The 18,868-nt window shown below is 37.6% G+C and overlaps 1 protein-coding gene across 2 annotated transcripts; it reads left to right on the top strand.

Annotated features, from left to right (window-relative positions):
• Positions 1-877: 877 nt before the first annotated feature.
• On the top strand, positions 878-18,647 carry LOC123505464 (integrator complex subunit 7-like). 2 transcript variants are annotated; one of them, XM_045256780.1, is made up of 19 exons: positions 878-1,075; positions 2,957-3,095; positions 3,961-4,084; positions 4,438-4,598; positions 4,748-4,877; positions 5,494-5,610; positions 5,790-6,030; positions 7,867-7,966; positions 9,090-9,240; positions 9,731-9,824; positions 10,215-10,363; positions 10,950-11,083; positions 11,844-12,039; positions 13,459-13,713; positions 13,914-14,156; positions 15,564-15,746; positions 16,500-16,640; positions 16,986-17,084; positions 18,352-18,647. In XM_045256780.1, the coding sequence occupies exons 1-19, from the start codon at positions 979-981 to the stop codon at positions 18,631-18,633; spliced, it is 3,036 nt and encodes a 1,011-aa protein (XP_045112715.1). In that variant the 5' UTR covers positions 878-978; the 3' UTR covers positions 18,634-18,647. The 2 variants fall into 2 exon arrangements, with proteins under 2 accessions (XP_045112715.1, XP_045112718.1); XM_045256783.1 differs by lacking the exon at positions 2,957-3,095 and having other exon boundaries at positions 920-1,075.
• The last annotated feature ends 221 nt before the right edge of the window (positions 18,648-18,868 follow it).

Raw genomic sequence — 18,868 nt, 5'->3', positions numbered from 1 at the left:
GGAATGTGGTGGTGATGGAACTGTGTAGAGACGAGTGGAAGGCTGGTTTAGGCAGTGAAGGAGTTTAAGGTATAAGGCTAGGTTAGAGCGAATGAATGATGCTAGAATAGTGAGAAAAGTGTTTCTGTGGAATGTCAGGAGTAGCAAGTGGGGGAAAAAGTGTCAGGATGGTGGTGAAGAGTGGTCTAATAGCTAGTTGGGCTTTTCAGCAGGTAGAAGGAAGGCACTTAGAGAAGGACTGGAGTATGATAGTTAGAAATGGAGAGGGTAGAGAATGGGGTGTAAGGAAGTGGAGGAGTGAGATAGACAGAGTAGTGAAAGGTGTGGGACTGAGTGACTGGAGGAATAGGATTGAGCAAAAGAGTACCTTGGAATGGTATAGAGAGAAAGAGGCCCCAATGTATGAAAAGTGGTATGATGGAAGCCTGGGTGGGGACCTTCTCTTCCGAGCTAGGGCACAGTGCATGGATGTGAATGCAAGGAATTATAGATGGTCTGAGTCCCGCAGCAAAGTGTGCCAGATGTGTGACGTGGGAGAGGATGAGACGGTGGAGCATGTGGTGCTGGAGTGTGTGAAGTATGCCAGAGACAGGTATGAGATGATGCAAGTGGTGCTGAGGGAGCTGGGGCATGACAGAGTGGAGATGACAGGAAGGGAATGGATGGTGGTGCTGCTGGGACTCTGTGGGGAGACGAATGAAAGGATGATTGAGGCTGTAAAAGAGTTCCTGGAGAGAATGTGGCGTGCTAGATGCAGGAACTAGTGGTGTGAAAGATGGTGATTGCCCTCTTTGTTGTTTGTGGGTTTTTTTTTTTTTTTTCTTCTTCTTATTTTCCTTACAGGCGCTGCCGATACAAAGGCCTGACGCAGAAGAAATTTTGCGTCACCTGTAGCATTAAGATCAAGATCAAGATCGCGAGGACGTTGACGGGAAGGAGACGCCGGGAGCAGTGCATGGCCTTTAGCAGTCTGTGGAAATGGCAACAGCCCTCGCCAGACCAATATCGTTTACGGATATTGGCCTCAATGACCAAGACCAGGATGGCAATTCAGCATTGTTGGAGCTGGACAGAGGTAAGCGTCGGGATGGATGGATTAACTTGTTGATATCCGTTACCTAGTTGATAATGTTGAAATAACATCACTGTCTCATGTGAGGGTCAGACTAGGCTACATCAGGTTTCAATTAATTCGTTAACTTTACTGCAGATCACTGTATTGTATAGGTAGATCTCAATTTAAAAAAAAAAAAAAAGTTTGCCAAAAAGTAAATAGCAACAGCCTTGAAACATGCAGGCAGGTGTTATCTCAATAAAATCCCCACTCTGCTATCAGGTAAGTAGTCACCAAGGAGGAATGCAATGACGTTACCTTCAATCAAGCCCTCCTCAACATATTTGGTTAATTTTCCAGCTAATGAATCTCTGATGTGGCTTTTTTTTTTTTTTTTTTTTTTTTTTGGTGAGAAATATAATGAATTGATTGATTGATGTATATCATTTGTTATAAATTAATAATTTTCGAGTTGTGACTGTTTTCTTTTTTTTAGCTCCAAGTTATGCCTACCTTTCATTCCCAATGATCTTGGGACACAAAAAAATTGGGATTGTATGGGGGAGTATTAAATAGGGTAATGTGAGTTGCCAAAAAAGGTTGAAAATTAATAAAATCACATGATAAATCTCTAAAAATACTTTGATGATGGCAGTGGCTGCAGCTGCAGCAAGTGTTGCTTTGTTATTGTTAAGCAACATTGCCAATGATGTGTTACCCCTGAATTTGGGTCTGTTGCAAAGGTTAGCCCCCAGCATTGCATCTGGATCCTTCCCAAGGGTTACTAACCAAACCCAACATTATAACATTGTAGCTAGAGGGATGATGACCTCCCAGACCTGTTCCTAAGGGTTACTAATTAAACTCAACATTATAGCCTCGATTTAATGCATGTCACAAAAAAAATGTTGATTGGGAGAAATTGTAAATTGTCCTAAGAAAGCATACAAGGCTGCCTTGGAGGTCAGAATGTTGGGTTTGGTTTGTAAACTTTTGGGGAGTTCTGGGGATGCCCAGCTTCCTGGCTAGAATGTTTTAATGTGATGGTTTGCTTAGTAACACTTAGGCAGCCTGGGGGAGCACAGTCCTCACAGCTAGCGTTAGGTTATAATGGGTTTGGTTACTTAGCCTTGGTTTTTTTTCAATGTAGTGAATACAGCCAGAAATATAGTGAATTGTTAGGAATGTTGCTCAACAGTAACGAAGTATCCCTTGCAGCAGCCACTGCCACTATCAAAATATTTTCAGAGATTTTTTATGTACTTTTGTTGATTTACAGCCTCTTTTTGCAATGCACATAACTCGATTTAATGCTGCTCCCTCATCCAAAATCCCAGTTTCCCACAAGTTCCTGAAGGTTATTGGGAATGAGAGGTAGGCATAAGTGGGACTTGAAAAAACAAATCATAACTCAAAAAAGTATTCATTTGCAATGGAAATTATATTTACCGTCAATCAATTCACTATATTTCTCACCTGAAAAACATGAGTCAAATCAGAATTTTTTTTGTTAGGTGAAACTGCAAATTAACCAGATATTTTCTTCTCTCTCTCTCTCTCTCTCTCTCTCTCTCTCTCTCTCTCTCTCTCTCTCTCTCTCTCTCTCTCTCTCTCTCTCTCTCTCTCTCTCTAGGGATATCTTGTTTGAGTATATACCAAGGTATTACAGAATTGTCTGTCTTATTTTAAAACTACCAGTTTGCAAAAAATAAATAAGTGAATAAATAAAAATTTCTTAGCAAACAAAGAGAAAATGAGACTCAGGAACTGGAAAAACCACAAGTGTGGAATAGGACTGTTTTTCTTTCTGAAATGGAACTTTACAAAAAAGACATATTTGCTTCAAGGTCTTGGAGGTGTTTGGATAACTATAATCTTCACAGTAAAATAATCAAATTGCAGGTCTGAAATCTACACGAACAGGAGAGCAGTGTGAAGCAATATCAAAGTTTCCAGCACTGTTTGAGAAGTATCCATTCCCCATATTGATAAATTCTGCCCTTTTGAAATTAGCTGAAGTCTTCAGACAAGAAACCCCTGGGTAAGTGTTGTTTTCTCCATAGAACTGAAAGTTTGTTCAGTCACTGAAAACATCTTCATTGTTAAGGGAAAATCTAATGTATGTGTTAGTTACAGAACAAATTTTCATACATGATGAAGTTCAACACAGGTTTTTGTGGATACAGCTAGAGGCAAAAGTACTTGTTATTCTGAGTAGAAAATGATCCATACATGTATGCATTTTGAGGCTTTGTTTAGCCACGGGTTAAAATTCAGGTGCTGCTGGTGACACATACAATGGGTGTGACAGGTGTCTATTTTATGTTGTAGAAACCCCCATGTTAGTGTACTCCACCTAGCAGTAAGTGTGTGGCATCTTTTTTATTTATTTATTTTTTTATTTATTTATTTTTTTTTTTTTTATGCATTACATGACAGTATTGACTCACTGTCTTAGTGTGAAACTGATTTACTGTTAGCCTCACCTCTTCCCCTTCCCCACCCAGTCAGGGCAGGTGTATAATGTTTATTGGTAAATCATCTCATTGGTGTTAGGGATTTTTTATGTTTCATTCTTTTTCTATCATGTGTAGATATAGTATCAGATTCTTTTCAGAGAGAGAGAGAGTTGGCTGGGTGAGGAAGGTATAAGATATGTGGGGGTGGAGAAGAGGGATAATAGATGTCACTTACATTAGAAATATAGGTAGGAAAATTGCTTCATCAAGTAGGTTGCCAGCTGTACGTGGATAAGGAAGGTAATGTGTGGAAAGAATAAAACATTGGTATCTAAGTACTTTAAGGATGAGGAAATTCCATCATAGAGAATAAAGGAAAAGCAAAACTAAAGTTCAGGCATTATAAATTTTGATGGATTGTGTAGAAATATTTTTTCCTTCCAACAGGAGTAACTTTGTACGTGTGTGTGTTGTCGAGGTAGTGGAATCATGTGGCAGACATTTAGACAAGCTCATCAATGTGGATGAGTTTTTGCGGCGTATAACAACTGTCATGCACTCCAATGATCCTGTGAGTTATTTGATATTAGTAATGAGAAATAGTCCCTAGTATGATTTGTTCTTCAAGATAAAGATGGACAAAGTTAAACAACATAAGCCCAAGATTTTCATTTGTCATTAAAAAGATTACTGAATTGCATGAATTTCACCATATTTATCGCTGTTTCTTTACCTTTAAAGAATTATTAGAATGATTATTATCATACAATAAATTATGAAATATATAGATAGAATATTCAAGTATTTCCTGACTTTCCATTCAAATGGAGTAAGAATTAAAATGCATGGCAAGTAGTTTTTCCATGCCTCTGTAGTGAGCAGCCTAATGTGCAAGTTTATTTCTTACTCAGCCTTCCTCCACAGCTGGCCAGAGCACTCACCTTGCGCACCCTGGGTTGGATGTCAGGTGTAGTAGGGGAGAATAGGAGGGTTCAGCACCTCATCCGTGAGGCTCTGGATGCCAAAGAATTTGTGGAACTTCAGGCTGCCATCATGGCAGCTGAGAAATATGCTGCAAAATCAAAGTTAGTTTGTGAGATGGACACATTCATACCCTTCTTAGATACATCTATAATTTTGTTTCATGTTCTTGGTTACATAATATGATGATGTATGTATGTTACTATATTCAGACCTTATTGAATTTTTTTATCTGTATAATCCTTTTTCGTAGAACTTTTGCAATGAACATGTGTGACAGACTAATCCATATGATTGGAGGATTGGCAACACCTGTTGATGTGAAGCTGCAGTTGATTCAGGTCTTCCAACACATGCATCATGATGCAGAAACTGCTGCTACTGTAAGTTAACTGGATATGAATTGAAATGTATCATCATTAGTATCATATAAATTGATAATCTTCCTCACATTGATACAATCAGCCTGAGTGGTTAATTGTATATTCAGCCCCAAGACAGAGTATAGAATGTATCTTTATTTTCCAAGCACATTCTTAGAGGCAACCGAAAGCAGCACAGCAAAGGCATTGTACATCTTTGCAAAGAGAAAAAAAATTTGAAGAATATTAGAGATTCAACATTACAGTAGGTTTAAGTGAATGTTTATTAAGGCAGCTGTGTAACTAGAAGGATGAAATTGGGACACTGTCTTCAAAAGAAGCATACATGATGTATTAACTGTTTAATAAAAGAAAGTAAGGGTTGAATGGAAGGCAGTTAGAGGTAGGGTAGAGGGAAGAAAAGGATGATCAGTCTTGTTGTTGAGTCCAGAAGTACAAAAGATATTCTTGGAATAGAAGGTTTCATCATGATTGGATGAGGTGAAAGTTGAAATTGGATGAGTATTGTGGATGCTTGTGAGTGTATCTGGACCTGATGGTGAAAGGAATAAAATTTTTCTCTACACAGAGTTTGGAGTTAGCAAAATGTACAACTTTGTTCTTTGTGTGGGCATAGGTGCGTAGCTTGTGTCTGGAGCTGCTTAAGGAATACCCAACACAGCGTGTAGTGATCACCACCCTGCACACTCTTACCCAGCTGGCTACACACAGCTTGGTGGACATTCCTCAGCAGGTAATGTAAATTTTCTTAACATAACTGCAAAGCAGTGTGTACAGGGTACTGGAGGAGTGCAGATATGCAGTGTTGTGATACACTAGACGTAACCTTGCTCCTCACTAATTAAGCTTAGTATAATTGAATAGACATGTGTATGTATGTGTATACATTTTTTAGTACTTCTTGTGTTGTAGGTGGACCTATTGATTGGGACCCTGGAGATTGAGGCCCGGCTTGGTGTGCGACAGGCTGTGCTGGGTGAGCTGGGATTTCTGGCTGAAGCTGCTCCTCATGCTTGGTCAGCAGACAATGTGGAAACATTAGTCAAGTTCACTAAGTCACCCCACCACAGTCCTGCCATGACAACTACTGCTTTATCAGTATTGGCTTCTCTCACTGCAGCCCCAGCACTTCCAAGGATAACACTTACTCCAGGTAAGGGACACCCGTTGCTCACCAAGTTATCCCTTCCTTCTCTATATCAAATTCTGGTAACAGAGCAACAATCAGGACCTGTGAGTTTTAGTATGGGCATTAAACAAGGTAGATAAAAGTCCATTGGAAGATGGTACACTGTTTGATGAAATAGTTCTAGTGTTGTCACATGTTTTTTTCTTCATAAGCAGAAAGAAAAGGACCTAACTAGTAGTACAGGTTGAACCTCCTTAATCCGGTATTCTTTCATCTGGCAACACCTATAATCCAGCAAAATTTTTGTTTGCTGGAATTTTTTAATTTGCCGGACCGCCGCTGGGACACGACAGCGCTGTACTGTGTTTTGAAGCCTGGGAATTCTGGGTCAAATTCAGTTCAGTACCACGCTGCCACTCATTGCAAGCACCACCACCCCCAGATGCATAAACATTTTTTTCTGTAATATTTACCCCTAAACATGGCTTCCAAGCAACCAGGAAGTGATAGTGTTGTGTGTGAACCAAAGAAAAAGTGCAAACATATGACAATATCAGTGCAACAGAAAGTGGACCTATTGAGGAAGCTAGATAATGGTGTTTCAGTGCGGACCCTATGCCAACAGTACAACATTGGCTCATCAACTGTCTATGATATAAAAAAGCAGAAGAATCAACTTCTCAAGTTTTACAGTAAGTGTGAGAGCAAGAAGAACATGGAGGTTCGTAAAACACTTAAGGAGGGTAAAAGTAGTGATTTAGTCAGTGCACTCCTACAGTTGTTTAAGCTTTGGCGTGCTGGTAACATCCCTGTGTCCGGCGAGATGATAATGGCGCAGGCAAAAATTTTCCATGCTGACCTTAATTTACAACAGTGTGTTTTTCTATATACTTTTGCATGTATATTTTCATGTACAACTATCATATATCAAAACAATGTTACAGCTACACTTGTATAATGCAGGGTAAGTATATAGAGGGTGTTTTGGGGACCACCTATAGTTCGGAATTTTCCATGGTCCAGCAAGTCTAAGGTCCGGTGGTTGCCGGATTTGGGAGGTTCAATCTGTAGTAGTAGTAGTGATAATAGTAATAGTAGCAGTATGTTATAGGACTATAAACTAGAAGAGATGTTGTTGGAAGAGTATCAAGGGCTATAAGGAAGAACTTGAGTGAAACATCTACCGCCGTGGTACAGTGGAACCATGCGTGCTTTGGGGTCCGAGGGGTCTCCAAGCGCACGGGTTCGAATCCTGTCCACGGTCTGAGTACAGGTTGGGCTTCCTCATTCAGGGCAACGGTTTCCTAGCGGATTGGCTTTGAGATAGGAGGTACCCTAAAGAGTATCCCCTTTAGCCCATAAATTCCCGTGAAAAGCCCACATGGTATTAAAAAAAAAAAAAAAAAAAATATTTACTTCAAATAAATGTTGCCCTTATCTAAAAGAATTAAAGTAAATGGGATCAGTTTGAGTGAGCTTGAGGGTGCTGTCATTCAGAACAGGCCTCAAAAGTGGTTGAAGTTGTGATGTGACTCTGACGGATAGATTCATTCTATTAACAATGATAAAGTTTAATGATTTGTATGAGTAGAATATCCAGTACAGCAAAAATTATTTGACTCCTCAGTGTTGATTATATCAAGGATTGAAGAAAAAATAGAAGTGCCTCTTATTAAGGATATTTTCTGGTTGTGTTTGTCTAGTGGCTTTCCTTCTTACTGTGGAGAGTGCAGGAAAGTCGATAACATAATTTTTGTCAGTAAAAATTTTGATTTATAATTTCTATTTTTTTGTGATATTCCTTATCTTTTAAATATGTGTTTCCTAGTTGCAACACTTTTCATTCTTTTTATTTTTCAGAATGTGCCCTGGTTGACCTTTGTCGTGAGTGTGTTTATGACAGCAACTTAACAGTTGCTTGCAGAGCCCTCCAACTTTTCACTAATATTGCAGTGTACATGTAAGTCCTGTAATGTATATCTTGATTGTTTGTAGTTTTTACTGCATTTTTCATGTGCAACACAAGGGAAGTCACAAACTTCTTTAATGCTATCACATTTCATGTGAAATATTTCACAAAATAGGTGTTATGATGTGTATAACTTTGCACATTTTAAACTATCAAAATTTTTTGTTCCAATCTTGTCTGAATGTGCTAAAAAAAAATTATAGTAAAAAGAAAAAAAATGAATTCGATAAAACCTTGTCATCTTTTAAACTACCAAAAACTTTTTATGTTATTCAGTCCTTGTATACCAATATTCCTCTCACTGAGATCATCAAGATCTGTACTAACTTAACCTGTCAGAGGTTAAATGTGTTATTAAATATGAACAGATCTATTTTTCATAATTCAATCAAACTCTTTATTTTATTTTATTTATTTATTTATTTTTTTTTTTTTATAGAATATAAAGTCTCTACATTCATCAGTTGTATATACCTGCCTCTACTGCCAAGCTGGGTATGTGGCAAGCACCTTTCATTCCTTGTATACATATATTACTAAGCATTTGTGCTGCTCCAGTCAAACTGATCACTTGCTAACTATGCCCACTCATCTATAAGGGACCTTAGTATTGAACTTTGTACTGAACAATTTCAGATTATAAATTTGTGTAGTAATTAAATTCATCAACATTAGAATTCATACATAACAGAAGCAAACACTGTTGTTATAATATACCTAACATTTATGTAGTCTGCCATCTTACTAAACATATTGTCACCACCTAATTTTTTAAGTATTTTTTGTTTTACATATGTATTTTCTTACCTTTTAGTTTTTAATTGCTATATTTTTTGTTTGGTTTTATATTGTTTTATATTATGACAAATTAATAGTCTTTGGTCTTGTTTTAAAGCCACTGACAATGACTAAAGAGAAAGTTGAAACATTGGTACTATCAAAGATGTTTGTGACCTACCTTATTGTGTTTTTTGCTCCCATGATTGAGGTTTCAAAACAACACCCCAGTTCTTATTGTTATATGTATATTATATATACTTCATCAATATGGAATTAATATTCTCAAAATGTTAAGAAAAATTAAGTAATTAAACTTTCTTACAATGTTATTAAGGTATGAAGAACAGAAAACTAGCCAGTTGTGTGAGGAGGCACATTGTGCTGCCATCAGTCTACTGCAGAGTGTATTTAGTTCTTCTCAGCTGGAGGAGTCAACAGGTCCCACACCAGAAGAGTATATACCCCGTGGCCTGCGTTCATGCTTGGTAAGGGCAGGATTTCATTGTACGGTTAGAGATTGGAGCTAACCAGGATGACTCAGGGCTATCCAATAATGAACTCTTTTTCAACCAGTGACGAATTGTCCCCTGGATGTATGAAGGGCCTCTTTTGTTTCTGTAGTGCTTTGAGACAACCAAATCAATATTTCTTTCTCTTTTCTTGGTGTTGCTTTTATTTTTATGATTTGTTTGTCATCATTTATGAAACATACTAGCAAGGAAATATGTGACTGGCATTATTGCAAAAAATTTATCCTTATTACCAAAGGATTAAATTACTCAATTCAGTTACATTTACTTTAATTGGTTTAGTAAATTTCTCTCTCTCTCTCTCTCTCTCTCTCTCTCTCTCTCTCTCTCTCTCTCTCTCTCTCTCTCTCTCTCTCTCTCTCTCTCTCTCTCTCTCTCTCTCTCTCTCTCTCTCTCTCGTTTATCATGGGTGTTGCTGGTGGTAATGGTGGTACGTGTGGATCAGGTGTTTGCTGTGCTGCTCTCCCAAACCCTGCCCTGCATCATGGATGATCTTGCTGTCACCCTCACTCACACACTATCTGATAACACACTTTCAGGTGAGTCACTGATATTTATAGGCATTGTAGTCCACCCTCAGAAGCTTGTACAAAACTCTGATGCATTTTGATATAAAACTATGATGACTCCTAATACAAGTGCAATGATAAGTTTTGTGACATAGGGTAAGGTGATAGAACTGCTACTTGTGTTCTGCTGATCATGATATAAAGTCAGTAAGAGAAGACTAAGAATTTTTCTCTATACAGTACAGTATATACCATCAGGGAATGGAGACAAAGCAGATATTTCAAACAACATTGTATGAATTGGCACTATGTAAGATAATAATTCTGAAAAATATACTTACTTATATACATTTTAGGCTGATTAAAATAATAATAAATATGATTCTGTAAGAAAATATATATAGTTAATTTTCTGTACAGTGTGTGGATGTCAGCTAGTGTGTGAAGCACTGGCATCTCTTGGAGGGAACCGAGGGGATGTTCTCACACCGCATCTCACTCCTGTGTTGAAGTTGGTGCAGAAACTCACTGTAGAGGCTCCATTAAATGCTCAGAAGACAAAATTAATAGTAAGTTTATTTTTTTGTTCATCAGTTTTTAATGCATGTTCCTAAGACAAATGTTTATTCATTCATGCCCTTGCATTCCTTCCATGCAGACTTTCAGCTTTTTTTCCCTCGTGATTCTTTCTTTCATGGTCCATTAGTTTATCCCCTTATTTTATTGTATTTCATCCTCTTATACCCACCTCTCTCTCTCTCTCTCTCTCTCTCTCTCTCTCTCTCTCTCTCTCTCTCTCTCTCTCCATTACACTGGTTTATTTTATTTTTTATTTATTTATTTTTTTTTTTTTTTTTTTTTTTTTTTTTTTCTCCTTGAACCAAGATACTAATTATGTTTCTCATTCCATTTTCTTTGGTCTAATTTTTCAGAAAATATCATTTCTATGCTAGATTGATATTCTACTTAAGAATTTTATTTCTTTCAAACACCATAACCTTTTATCTTTCCACTTCTCCATATGTTTTCAAACATCAGTTTTTTTCATCCCTTTACTTTCTACGGGTAGAATTGCATAATTTGCAAGCGGGATTTTAATAATTTTTTACCATTTACATTTTCGTCCCAACTCAAGCTCTTTGTTTTTGCTTCCAGGTCACACTGGTGACTCTAGTGCTGCAGGTGTTTCATGGTCACATATGGTCCAGCCAGGCAGAAACTGCTGTAGTGGCTGCCAGCAAGTGTGTCAATCAGTGGGCTGCATTTTGCATGGCACGACAGGCATCAAGGTTGGACACGATTATGTTTACTAACACTAGTACTGATAAGTAGAGTAATCTTGTGATGCTTATTATCAGAATGAAATATGAAAGTGTCAGTCTTACTTGGTGCTCAGAGAGTTGGCTGCATTTGTCCTCTATTTTTGCAACATTCACAAGTCATTCATTCACGGGATGGAGGCAGCATCAGCACAGACAGGTATAATCATCCTGAGTACCAAATTTGACCTGATCTATTATTGCTATACACCAATGAATTTTGGATGCAAAAATAATTCATAGAGTATATGTAGTACCTCATCCTTGAACTGATGAAGGGAATTGTATGTACATAATAATAAGCTATTTCTAAACTAGATTGATTTAAGGTGAATGACACAACTATAATGACTGCTCCATTTCTTAAGTGGAAATAAGTTTTTGTTTGAATGTGTGATATTGCTGCAATTTTGACATCTAAAAGTATGATTAGTATCTTGATTTGTATTCAGTTTTTCTAATGGTATAATTTCAGTTGTTTGGATGCAGAATGAAGTACCGACATGTTAATTTCATGAATAAGTAAACTTGCATTGCCCTGAATTGGTATTCAAGCAAGGTTTAGTTTTGAGAAGTCATTAAGGTTTTACAGAATGCAATTACTCTTATACTTTTCTTTCAATTAAAGTGTAGCATCTCCAATACCCTTTTTATTACCTCATGGCATACAGATATGCCTCAATGCTGCAAAATCCAGAGTCAATGAATGATAGCTATTACTTTATGACAGGTATGGCCATCACAACTTTGCTGCTGGCCTGTATGGTGTGCTTAGTTGGAGAGTTTGTTCAGACCAACAGCATTTCTGGGTATCAGCCTTGGCTGAGGTGAGCCAAGGTGAGGCATGCCCAATGGCCACAGGAGACAGAGCAGACAATCTCACTGCTGCCAACACTCACCTATTAAGGGCATTGTCTGCACTCAAGGTATTTGATCTGACTCTATTTTACAGTGGAGCCTCCCCATTTGTACTATCCATTCCAGGTAGCAAGAGGAAGATTCTAAAACATTCATCACTTACAATTTTCTATCTGATTGCCAATATGGTTTCTGTTAAGGCCACTCTACTGGTGGTCTGGTTTTCCTTACTGTCTTTTTAAAGATATGGTAAAACTTTTTCTATTACCTTATTCATAGCAAAAAAAATTTATAAGAATCCTGTCAAAAAACTTTGATTTCCAAACTATCCTCTTACATCTACTGCAAATATGGTAAACAGTTACTGTTCTCTTAAATCCATTAACAGTGGTGTTGCTTGGGGCTATGTCCTGTCACACACTCTCTTCCTACTATTCATCAATGATCTAGGTCAAAATTTTATTTCTATCCACACATACGTTGACAATACCACACAGCACTTCCATGTCCTTTCAAAGACAATCAACCCTTCAGGAAGGAGAGATCACACAGCAAAGCCACAAAATGCCTGACTCCAGATCTCTCCAAGTTTTTGATAGGGCAGAGCAAACTCAAAAACTCAATTCCTCTATTTATCAACTTGACACGATTTACCAGACAACTATCTCCTCTGCTTCAGTAGCTTTCAACAGTACCCCTATTCCACACTTGACATCCTTGATTTGTCCATTACTTATAATCTAAACTGGAAACTTAACATCTCATCTTCTTTAAAGTTAGGAGTTCTGATTCATCTCTGCCAGTTTTTTTTTTTTTTTTTTTTTTTTTTTTTTTTTTTTCTCTCTCTCTCTCTCCTCTCTCTCTCTCTCTCTCTCTCCTCTCTCTCTCTCTCTCTCTCTCTCTCTCTCTCTCTCTCTCTCTCTCTCTCTCTCTCATGCTCCAACTGCTAACTCTGTACAGAGGCATTATCCTATACTGCAGTAGTCACTTGTTTCATAAATCTCAGAGTATTTTCATCCTCCCTATGATCATACATGAAATTTTAAAGAGGCAAATTTCAAGATGCTTTCCCTCTGGCTTTGGCTGACGTTTTGTGTTTGTATGGGCCCAGCACCTCAGTGGGCCTTTTCATTATAATTTTTGTTACCCTTGTTGGCACCCATCCTACATAGAAGGAAAAAAAAAAAGAAATAGAAAATTCACAATTACCATAGAGATGCATTGACATGATTTACATGTTCTTATTGGCAAATATAAGCTGCCAATGGGTGCAATGGTTAGCATTTTGAACTTACAATTAATAGATACCAGATTAAAATCTGACAAGATGGAGACTATTGGAGCATGCCTTCTTTCATGTACACTGTAGATCAATGGTTTACAAACTGCACGATGACTATTACCAATCTTCTTGTTTGCACCATGACTATCACCAATCTTTATGTCCATTTTTATTGTGAATTCTCAGGGAAATATTCTATTTTTAGGCAGCAAGTACACCAAACCAGCCCATGAACTTCTGTCAAGAATATGTGAGGCTGCGTGCTGAGACCTTCATGTGTCATGCACAGCTGCTTCATGCCTGCTTGTCCTTGCGTACAGCCCCTCCACCTGCCATCGCAGCCTCACTTGCCACATCAACAAGGGATGACCTCCTGAGGTGTGGTAGAGTATCACAGCAACTCACTAAGTCAGCAAGAGACTTTAACAACTTAGCTTCACAATATGGAACCCTTTACCAAGTAAGTGAAGCATAGAAACTGGACTAAGTGTGTTTTGTATTAGTTCATTATCAGATGTTTTGTAATATTTTCTGGTTTAAAGTAAAAGTTAAAGACTGCTTACATGATTTTTGCCATGCAGGTTTCTGTTGTTGGAGTTGATTAGTGCATTTACTTTCATAGAAATCACTTTAATAATATTTACATTCTTCTTTTTTCAGTCTGTGTTTGATGCCGATCCACAAACATTGTGCAATTTGGCACTTTTGCAGCAGGGTGCCTTGCTGGTGGCTCAGGGAATTGAGATCATTACTCGGCCTTCAGCAGGACAACTAACAGAGGATTACTCTGGTCTTGATCTCACTACAATAACCAGCAAACTTGGTGGTGGAGAATCTGTCGAGACCCAATCTATAATTACTGCACTAGAAGAAGCCACCACCCTTGTGCGCAGGCTGGCTCAGGTTAGAAGTACAGGCAACTCCCGCTTAACGAAGGGGTTACATTCCTAAAAAACACTTCGTTAAGCGAACCGATTATAAAAAGTTTAACCCCTGATTTGAACTTCCATTGAGAGTAAGCAAAGCGAGAGTGCATCATAGTACAGTAAAAGGTTTAATGAAAGTAAAAATTATGAAGTTAAACATTTAGGTAGTTTAATTTGTCATTATAATGTACACTAATGTATGTATGTACGTAACTTTATAATGTTGATGATCTTAACTTTATGAAGGGAGGGAGAGTGAAACAGGAAATACACTAACAGGCAACCTGTGGAATGTAAACAAAGTGCGCATCATGGTACCGCATACAAAACTTATGTACCACATCTCCACAAGGCTTTCCATTTTATCTATTGTAGAGTCACGAGTTCAGGTGGTTCTTTGAGCTTTCAAGGAAGATGCGGTCTCACCAGCCTTCTTGATAGAGTCTGCTGACTTGAAAATAGTAGACAGTAGTCAAGATGGTGGCAAGCAATGTTATTAGTTTTCTGGCCTCTCTCTTGTCTTTGAATAATACCCAGCTTCACTTCGAGAGTAAGACACTTCCTGGTCTTCTTAGGAACATTAGGCCACATTGCAGGGCGTTTTGGTGGTAAGTTGAACTAGGGAAGATGAGCTGCTGGTGATGCTGTTATGTTTTGACTGGGAAGTGAGTGGTGTGCGTGTTCTTGATCTTGATGCTACAGGTGACGCAGAATTTCTTCTGAGTCAGGCCTTTGTATCGGCAGCTCCTGGTGTATTCAAAAGCCTGTCAGCTTGCATGATACAGTGGGGCTTTCAAAATTGGAAAAAATTACCTGGATAAAATTTCGTTAAAGCGAGTTTGGTGTTCGTTAAACAAGTAGATGGTAGTAAAACGAAACCTTCGTTGTAGCGAAATTTCGTTGTGTGAACCTTCGTGAAACGGGGGTTGCCTCTATATTGTATTACTTGTAATAACATAATTTTGATAGTAGAGGATGTAGAAGGTGTCAGGGGAACTCAGTGTAACTGACTATTCTGGTATATTAAGGTGGTATCTAGTGAACATACGAGATGTCCAGTGGCTTTGAAATTTTAGTATGTTGTTTGTTGGTGCCTATATTTGAAATCGTGAATTTCAGTAAATTTGGCTGAACCATTGGTGTGGCTCAAACTTTTTTTTTTTCGTACCTTCTGTCAAACTGGTAAACAGCCATTTGGCAAAGCCTCAGTATAGTATGTAAGTAAGCTTAGAAATTATCTCTAGTAGTGTACTTTGATATGTTTTTTTTTTACCATATGATTTATTCAAGCATTTTAACAAATGAACTAAAGATTCGATCAACATTTATTTATTTATTTTTTTTATTTATTTATTTATTTATTTTTATTTTTATTTTTTTTCAGGTTTCTTGTGAAGTCAAGCCAGTGAGAGAACAACATCTGCAATTACTTCAAGGCATTTCCCAAGTCCTAACAAGTGTCCCACTGCCCTATCCACGCTTCTTTTTTCAGACATTACAGAAAACCACCATAACCCTGGCTATACTGCCACAGCCACGTGCACCAGGAGATCCCATTTCTGTTCAGGTACAGTATACCTTATTATTATTATTATACTAAATTGGAAATAAGCTCCCTTATTTGTCACGTTTCATAGATGTCTGGATTCTTTAATTAATCTATATTGTGTCTATTTTCTTGACAGTTATCCCTTCTTCTCTTAGAAACAATTACTCCATCAGTCAGTCATCCTTCATGAAGAATATTTACTGAAAGATTCATATATTAATTCGAATCTAATTTTATGAAGTGACCAAGAATATTATGTCCTCTTCCGTAGTCTTAGTCTTCAATGCCAGCTCATAACATATCTTCATGGCCTTTTATGAGAAAAGCATGCACCTCTTGTGTGGAAGATTTAATTTTATGCAGCATTGAAATCTACTAGTTTTGTATCTGTTGTTTAATTGTATAGTTGTTATTGCTATTCTCAACTTGACAACGTTAGTACTTCCTACTTTCTTGTGGTCTTGCTGCTCAGATTTTGTTCTTTCCTCTTTACTGTTAGTATTGCCTCATTGTCTTCACCCCTTTGTCCACTTGCTTATAAATTTTGGATGATTATGATAGTGTTTAGCTGATAGGGTTAGCTCAAAGAGAGAGAATGTGTATTGTAGCATGTAGAGGTTGTGAATGTGAGAGCTTTACTTAATTCAGAACGAGAGGGAGAGAGAGAGGTAGAGCTATCATAGTAAGTAGCCATATGTTTGTATGTGCTGACAAGTTGTTTTGTAAAGCCATTCATATATTACTCTTAATAGATTAATTTACAATTCACAGACCTCATCCCAGCTTGCACTCAAAGTGGAAGGTGTTATTGGTCATGGGAAGAGACCAGGATTGTTTCGGTCTGTGCGTTCTGTCACACTTGCTGTTAATTCCAGTCTAACAAGTCGTCCTCAGCATACTCTGGATATAAAGGTACGAGTTAAGCAAAATTTTATATTGTATAATGTGAGTTGGAATACATGGCACGTTTCAAATGTGGTTGAAAAATTGCATCAGTGGTTGGGGTGTGGTGTGGAAGGGTATTGTATACAGGTTGACACATAGATTGAAAGTGATATGGGAATGTAATACACCATTATCTTTCAGTGAATTGGTAATGATGAAAGCTTTGCCATATGAATTGCATTGAATGTTGGTGTTGATTTATATTGCTTTAGTAAATTGTTGTATACAGATAGTAAAATCCACTAAAAAAAAAAATATATATATATATATATATATATATATATATATATATATATATATATATATTTTCAGGGGGAGCCCAATGAAACCCTGACACAGACTGTGGAGCCTCACAATGATTTCTTTGCCGCTCAGTTCCTGCTTGGATTTCCAGTTCCAGGAATGTATCAGGTATACTTATATCTGACTCCATTATGTACCTGTTTGTATTTTTCACATGTAAATTAATAATCTTTAAAGGAAGATCTTTGCAGAACAGTTATTGAGACAGTCATACACACACTCACACACACACACACACACACACTTTGAAAAAATCAGCAAGCTAAAGGAAGAGAATGAGGAGAAACCTGCACAAGAAAGAGAGGTTGAGATTAGGGAAGTGAAATGCTAGAAAGTAGAGGGAGAATGACAAAAGGTAGATATGAAGGAGATAAACCATCAGCAACAGACATCCTATAAGGATATGGAAAAAGCAAATTATCAAAGTAAAATAAAAAATTAAACTTGTGTACAGAGAAAGATGTGTGGTGGTGTTTGGGGTTGAGAAGAACCTATATATTAAAAGAAGTGAAAAGGGCTCAGGAAGTTATGACAATTGATGGAGGAGGGAGGAAGAATACTCAAACAAATTAAAGAGGATTGGAAAGTACAATAAAAATGAAAAGACCATTGAATAATATTAAGATTAACATCATATACTACTGAACATCTTGCAAAGAACAGAAATATTAGCAAAAGTAGAAGGGATGAAGGAAATGTGGAGAAAGAGACATGCATGAAGAAGAGTGAAGAAAACTGAAAATGAGGAAATTGTGTACAAAGATGCCACAGAACATCACCAAGCAGAAGTTTAAGTTATGTATACAAATGTAGAGGGTTTGGTGTCAAGCCTATTGCAACAAGACTACCCAAGGAATAATGAATCAAATGTGGTATGCTTAATGGAAACAAAACTAGAAGAGAAAATAAGATTCAAATTTGTAGGAAAAAGATAATACATGGAAGGAAGATAAAATGAAAAAGTAGGGGGAGTGATGTTATTGGTAAAAGATGACATTGTTGAGGAAATGGAATAAGTTGATAAAGTGGCAGAAGCTTTGAGTGTTTGTTCTGTCTCCATATCCATACATATCCAGTTGTTTTTTAATCATATGTTCACTGTTTGCTAGTAACCTCTTCCTTTAGATAATTCCAGATTTCAATAATTTGATATGGGAAACTGTAATTCTTGGTCACTCAAACATCTCATTTTTTATTTTGTTTATCTTTCCTTCCCATTTCCTTCGTATATCTCTTTCTCCCTACTCCATCTACATTGTGTTAGTATCCCATCTCCAAGTCTTTATAATACCACAAGTCTGTCAATTCTGGTACCATTTTTGTCACATCTGTATTCTTCTACTTGTATATTTCATTAACATCTAAAATCTTTCAGGTTAGTGTTGACACATCAGTCACAGATGACTCTGATGATGCCTGGCAGACAGGACCACGCCACACACTCCATGTCAAGTCCCAAGAAGACCCTGCCAGCAAAACCAGTGTGTCTCAAGCACCTCGTCAAGTACCACCCTCCCAGTATGCTCCCTCCACTTCACAGGGAGCCCCTGGACCTCCTCCACCAGGTGTCAGTGTTCTGCCTCCCAGCCAGCCAGGAGCCAGTGGCACATCACTTTCTCAACTACCTCAGTATAATATACCCAGGCCAGGTACTTAGCATAGATATATCAATTGAAAAACCATGATTTTTCAGTATCAGAGAGAATGTATTTTCTTAAAACACGAATGAACATTTATAACTGGAGTAGTGAGTGGGACAAAAAGTGGCAAGATTTCTCATCCAGCCAGGCCTACAAGTATGCCCACAAGTCTTTTACAATGTTTTCTAGTAAGCCATGGCATCCTAGATCCTTCAAACCAACTTTTGTACCTTGGCACTTTTTTAGCCATAC

This window comes from Portunus trituberculatus, chromosome 18 (assembly GCF_017591435.1).
Source record: "Portunus trituberculatus isolate SZX2019 chromosome 18, ASM1759143v1, whole genome shotgun sequence".
Lineage (NCBI taxonomy): Eukaryota > Metazoa > Arthropoda > Malacostraca > Decapoda > Portunidae > Portunus > Portunus trituberculatus.
The sequence above is the reverse complement of the archived record's forward strand: the minus strand, read 5'-3'. Positions and strand labels throughout refer to the sequence as shown.

What these genes read in the sequence shown, in the direction of transcription:
- LOC123505464 (XM_045256780.1), top strand. Translation starts at nt 979, where the DNA reads ATGGCAACAGCCCTCGCCAGACCAATATCGTTTACGGATATTGGCCTC. An exon ending in AAATATGCTGCAAAATCAAA is followed by an intron (nt 4,599 to 4,747) that starts GTTAGTTTGTGA and finishes CCTTTTTCGTAG; the next exon opens with AACTTTTGCAATGAACATGT. An exon ending in AGCATACTCTGGATATAAAG is followed by an intron (nt 16,641 to 16,985) that starts GTACGAGTTAAG and finishes ATATATTTTCAG; the next exon opens with GGGGAGCCCAATGAAACCCT.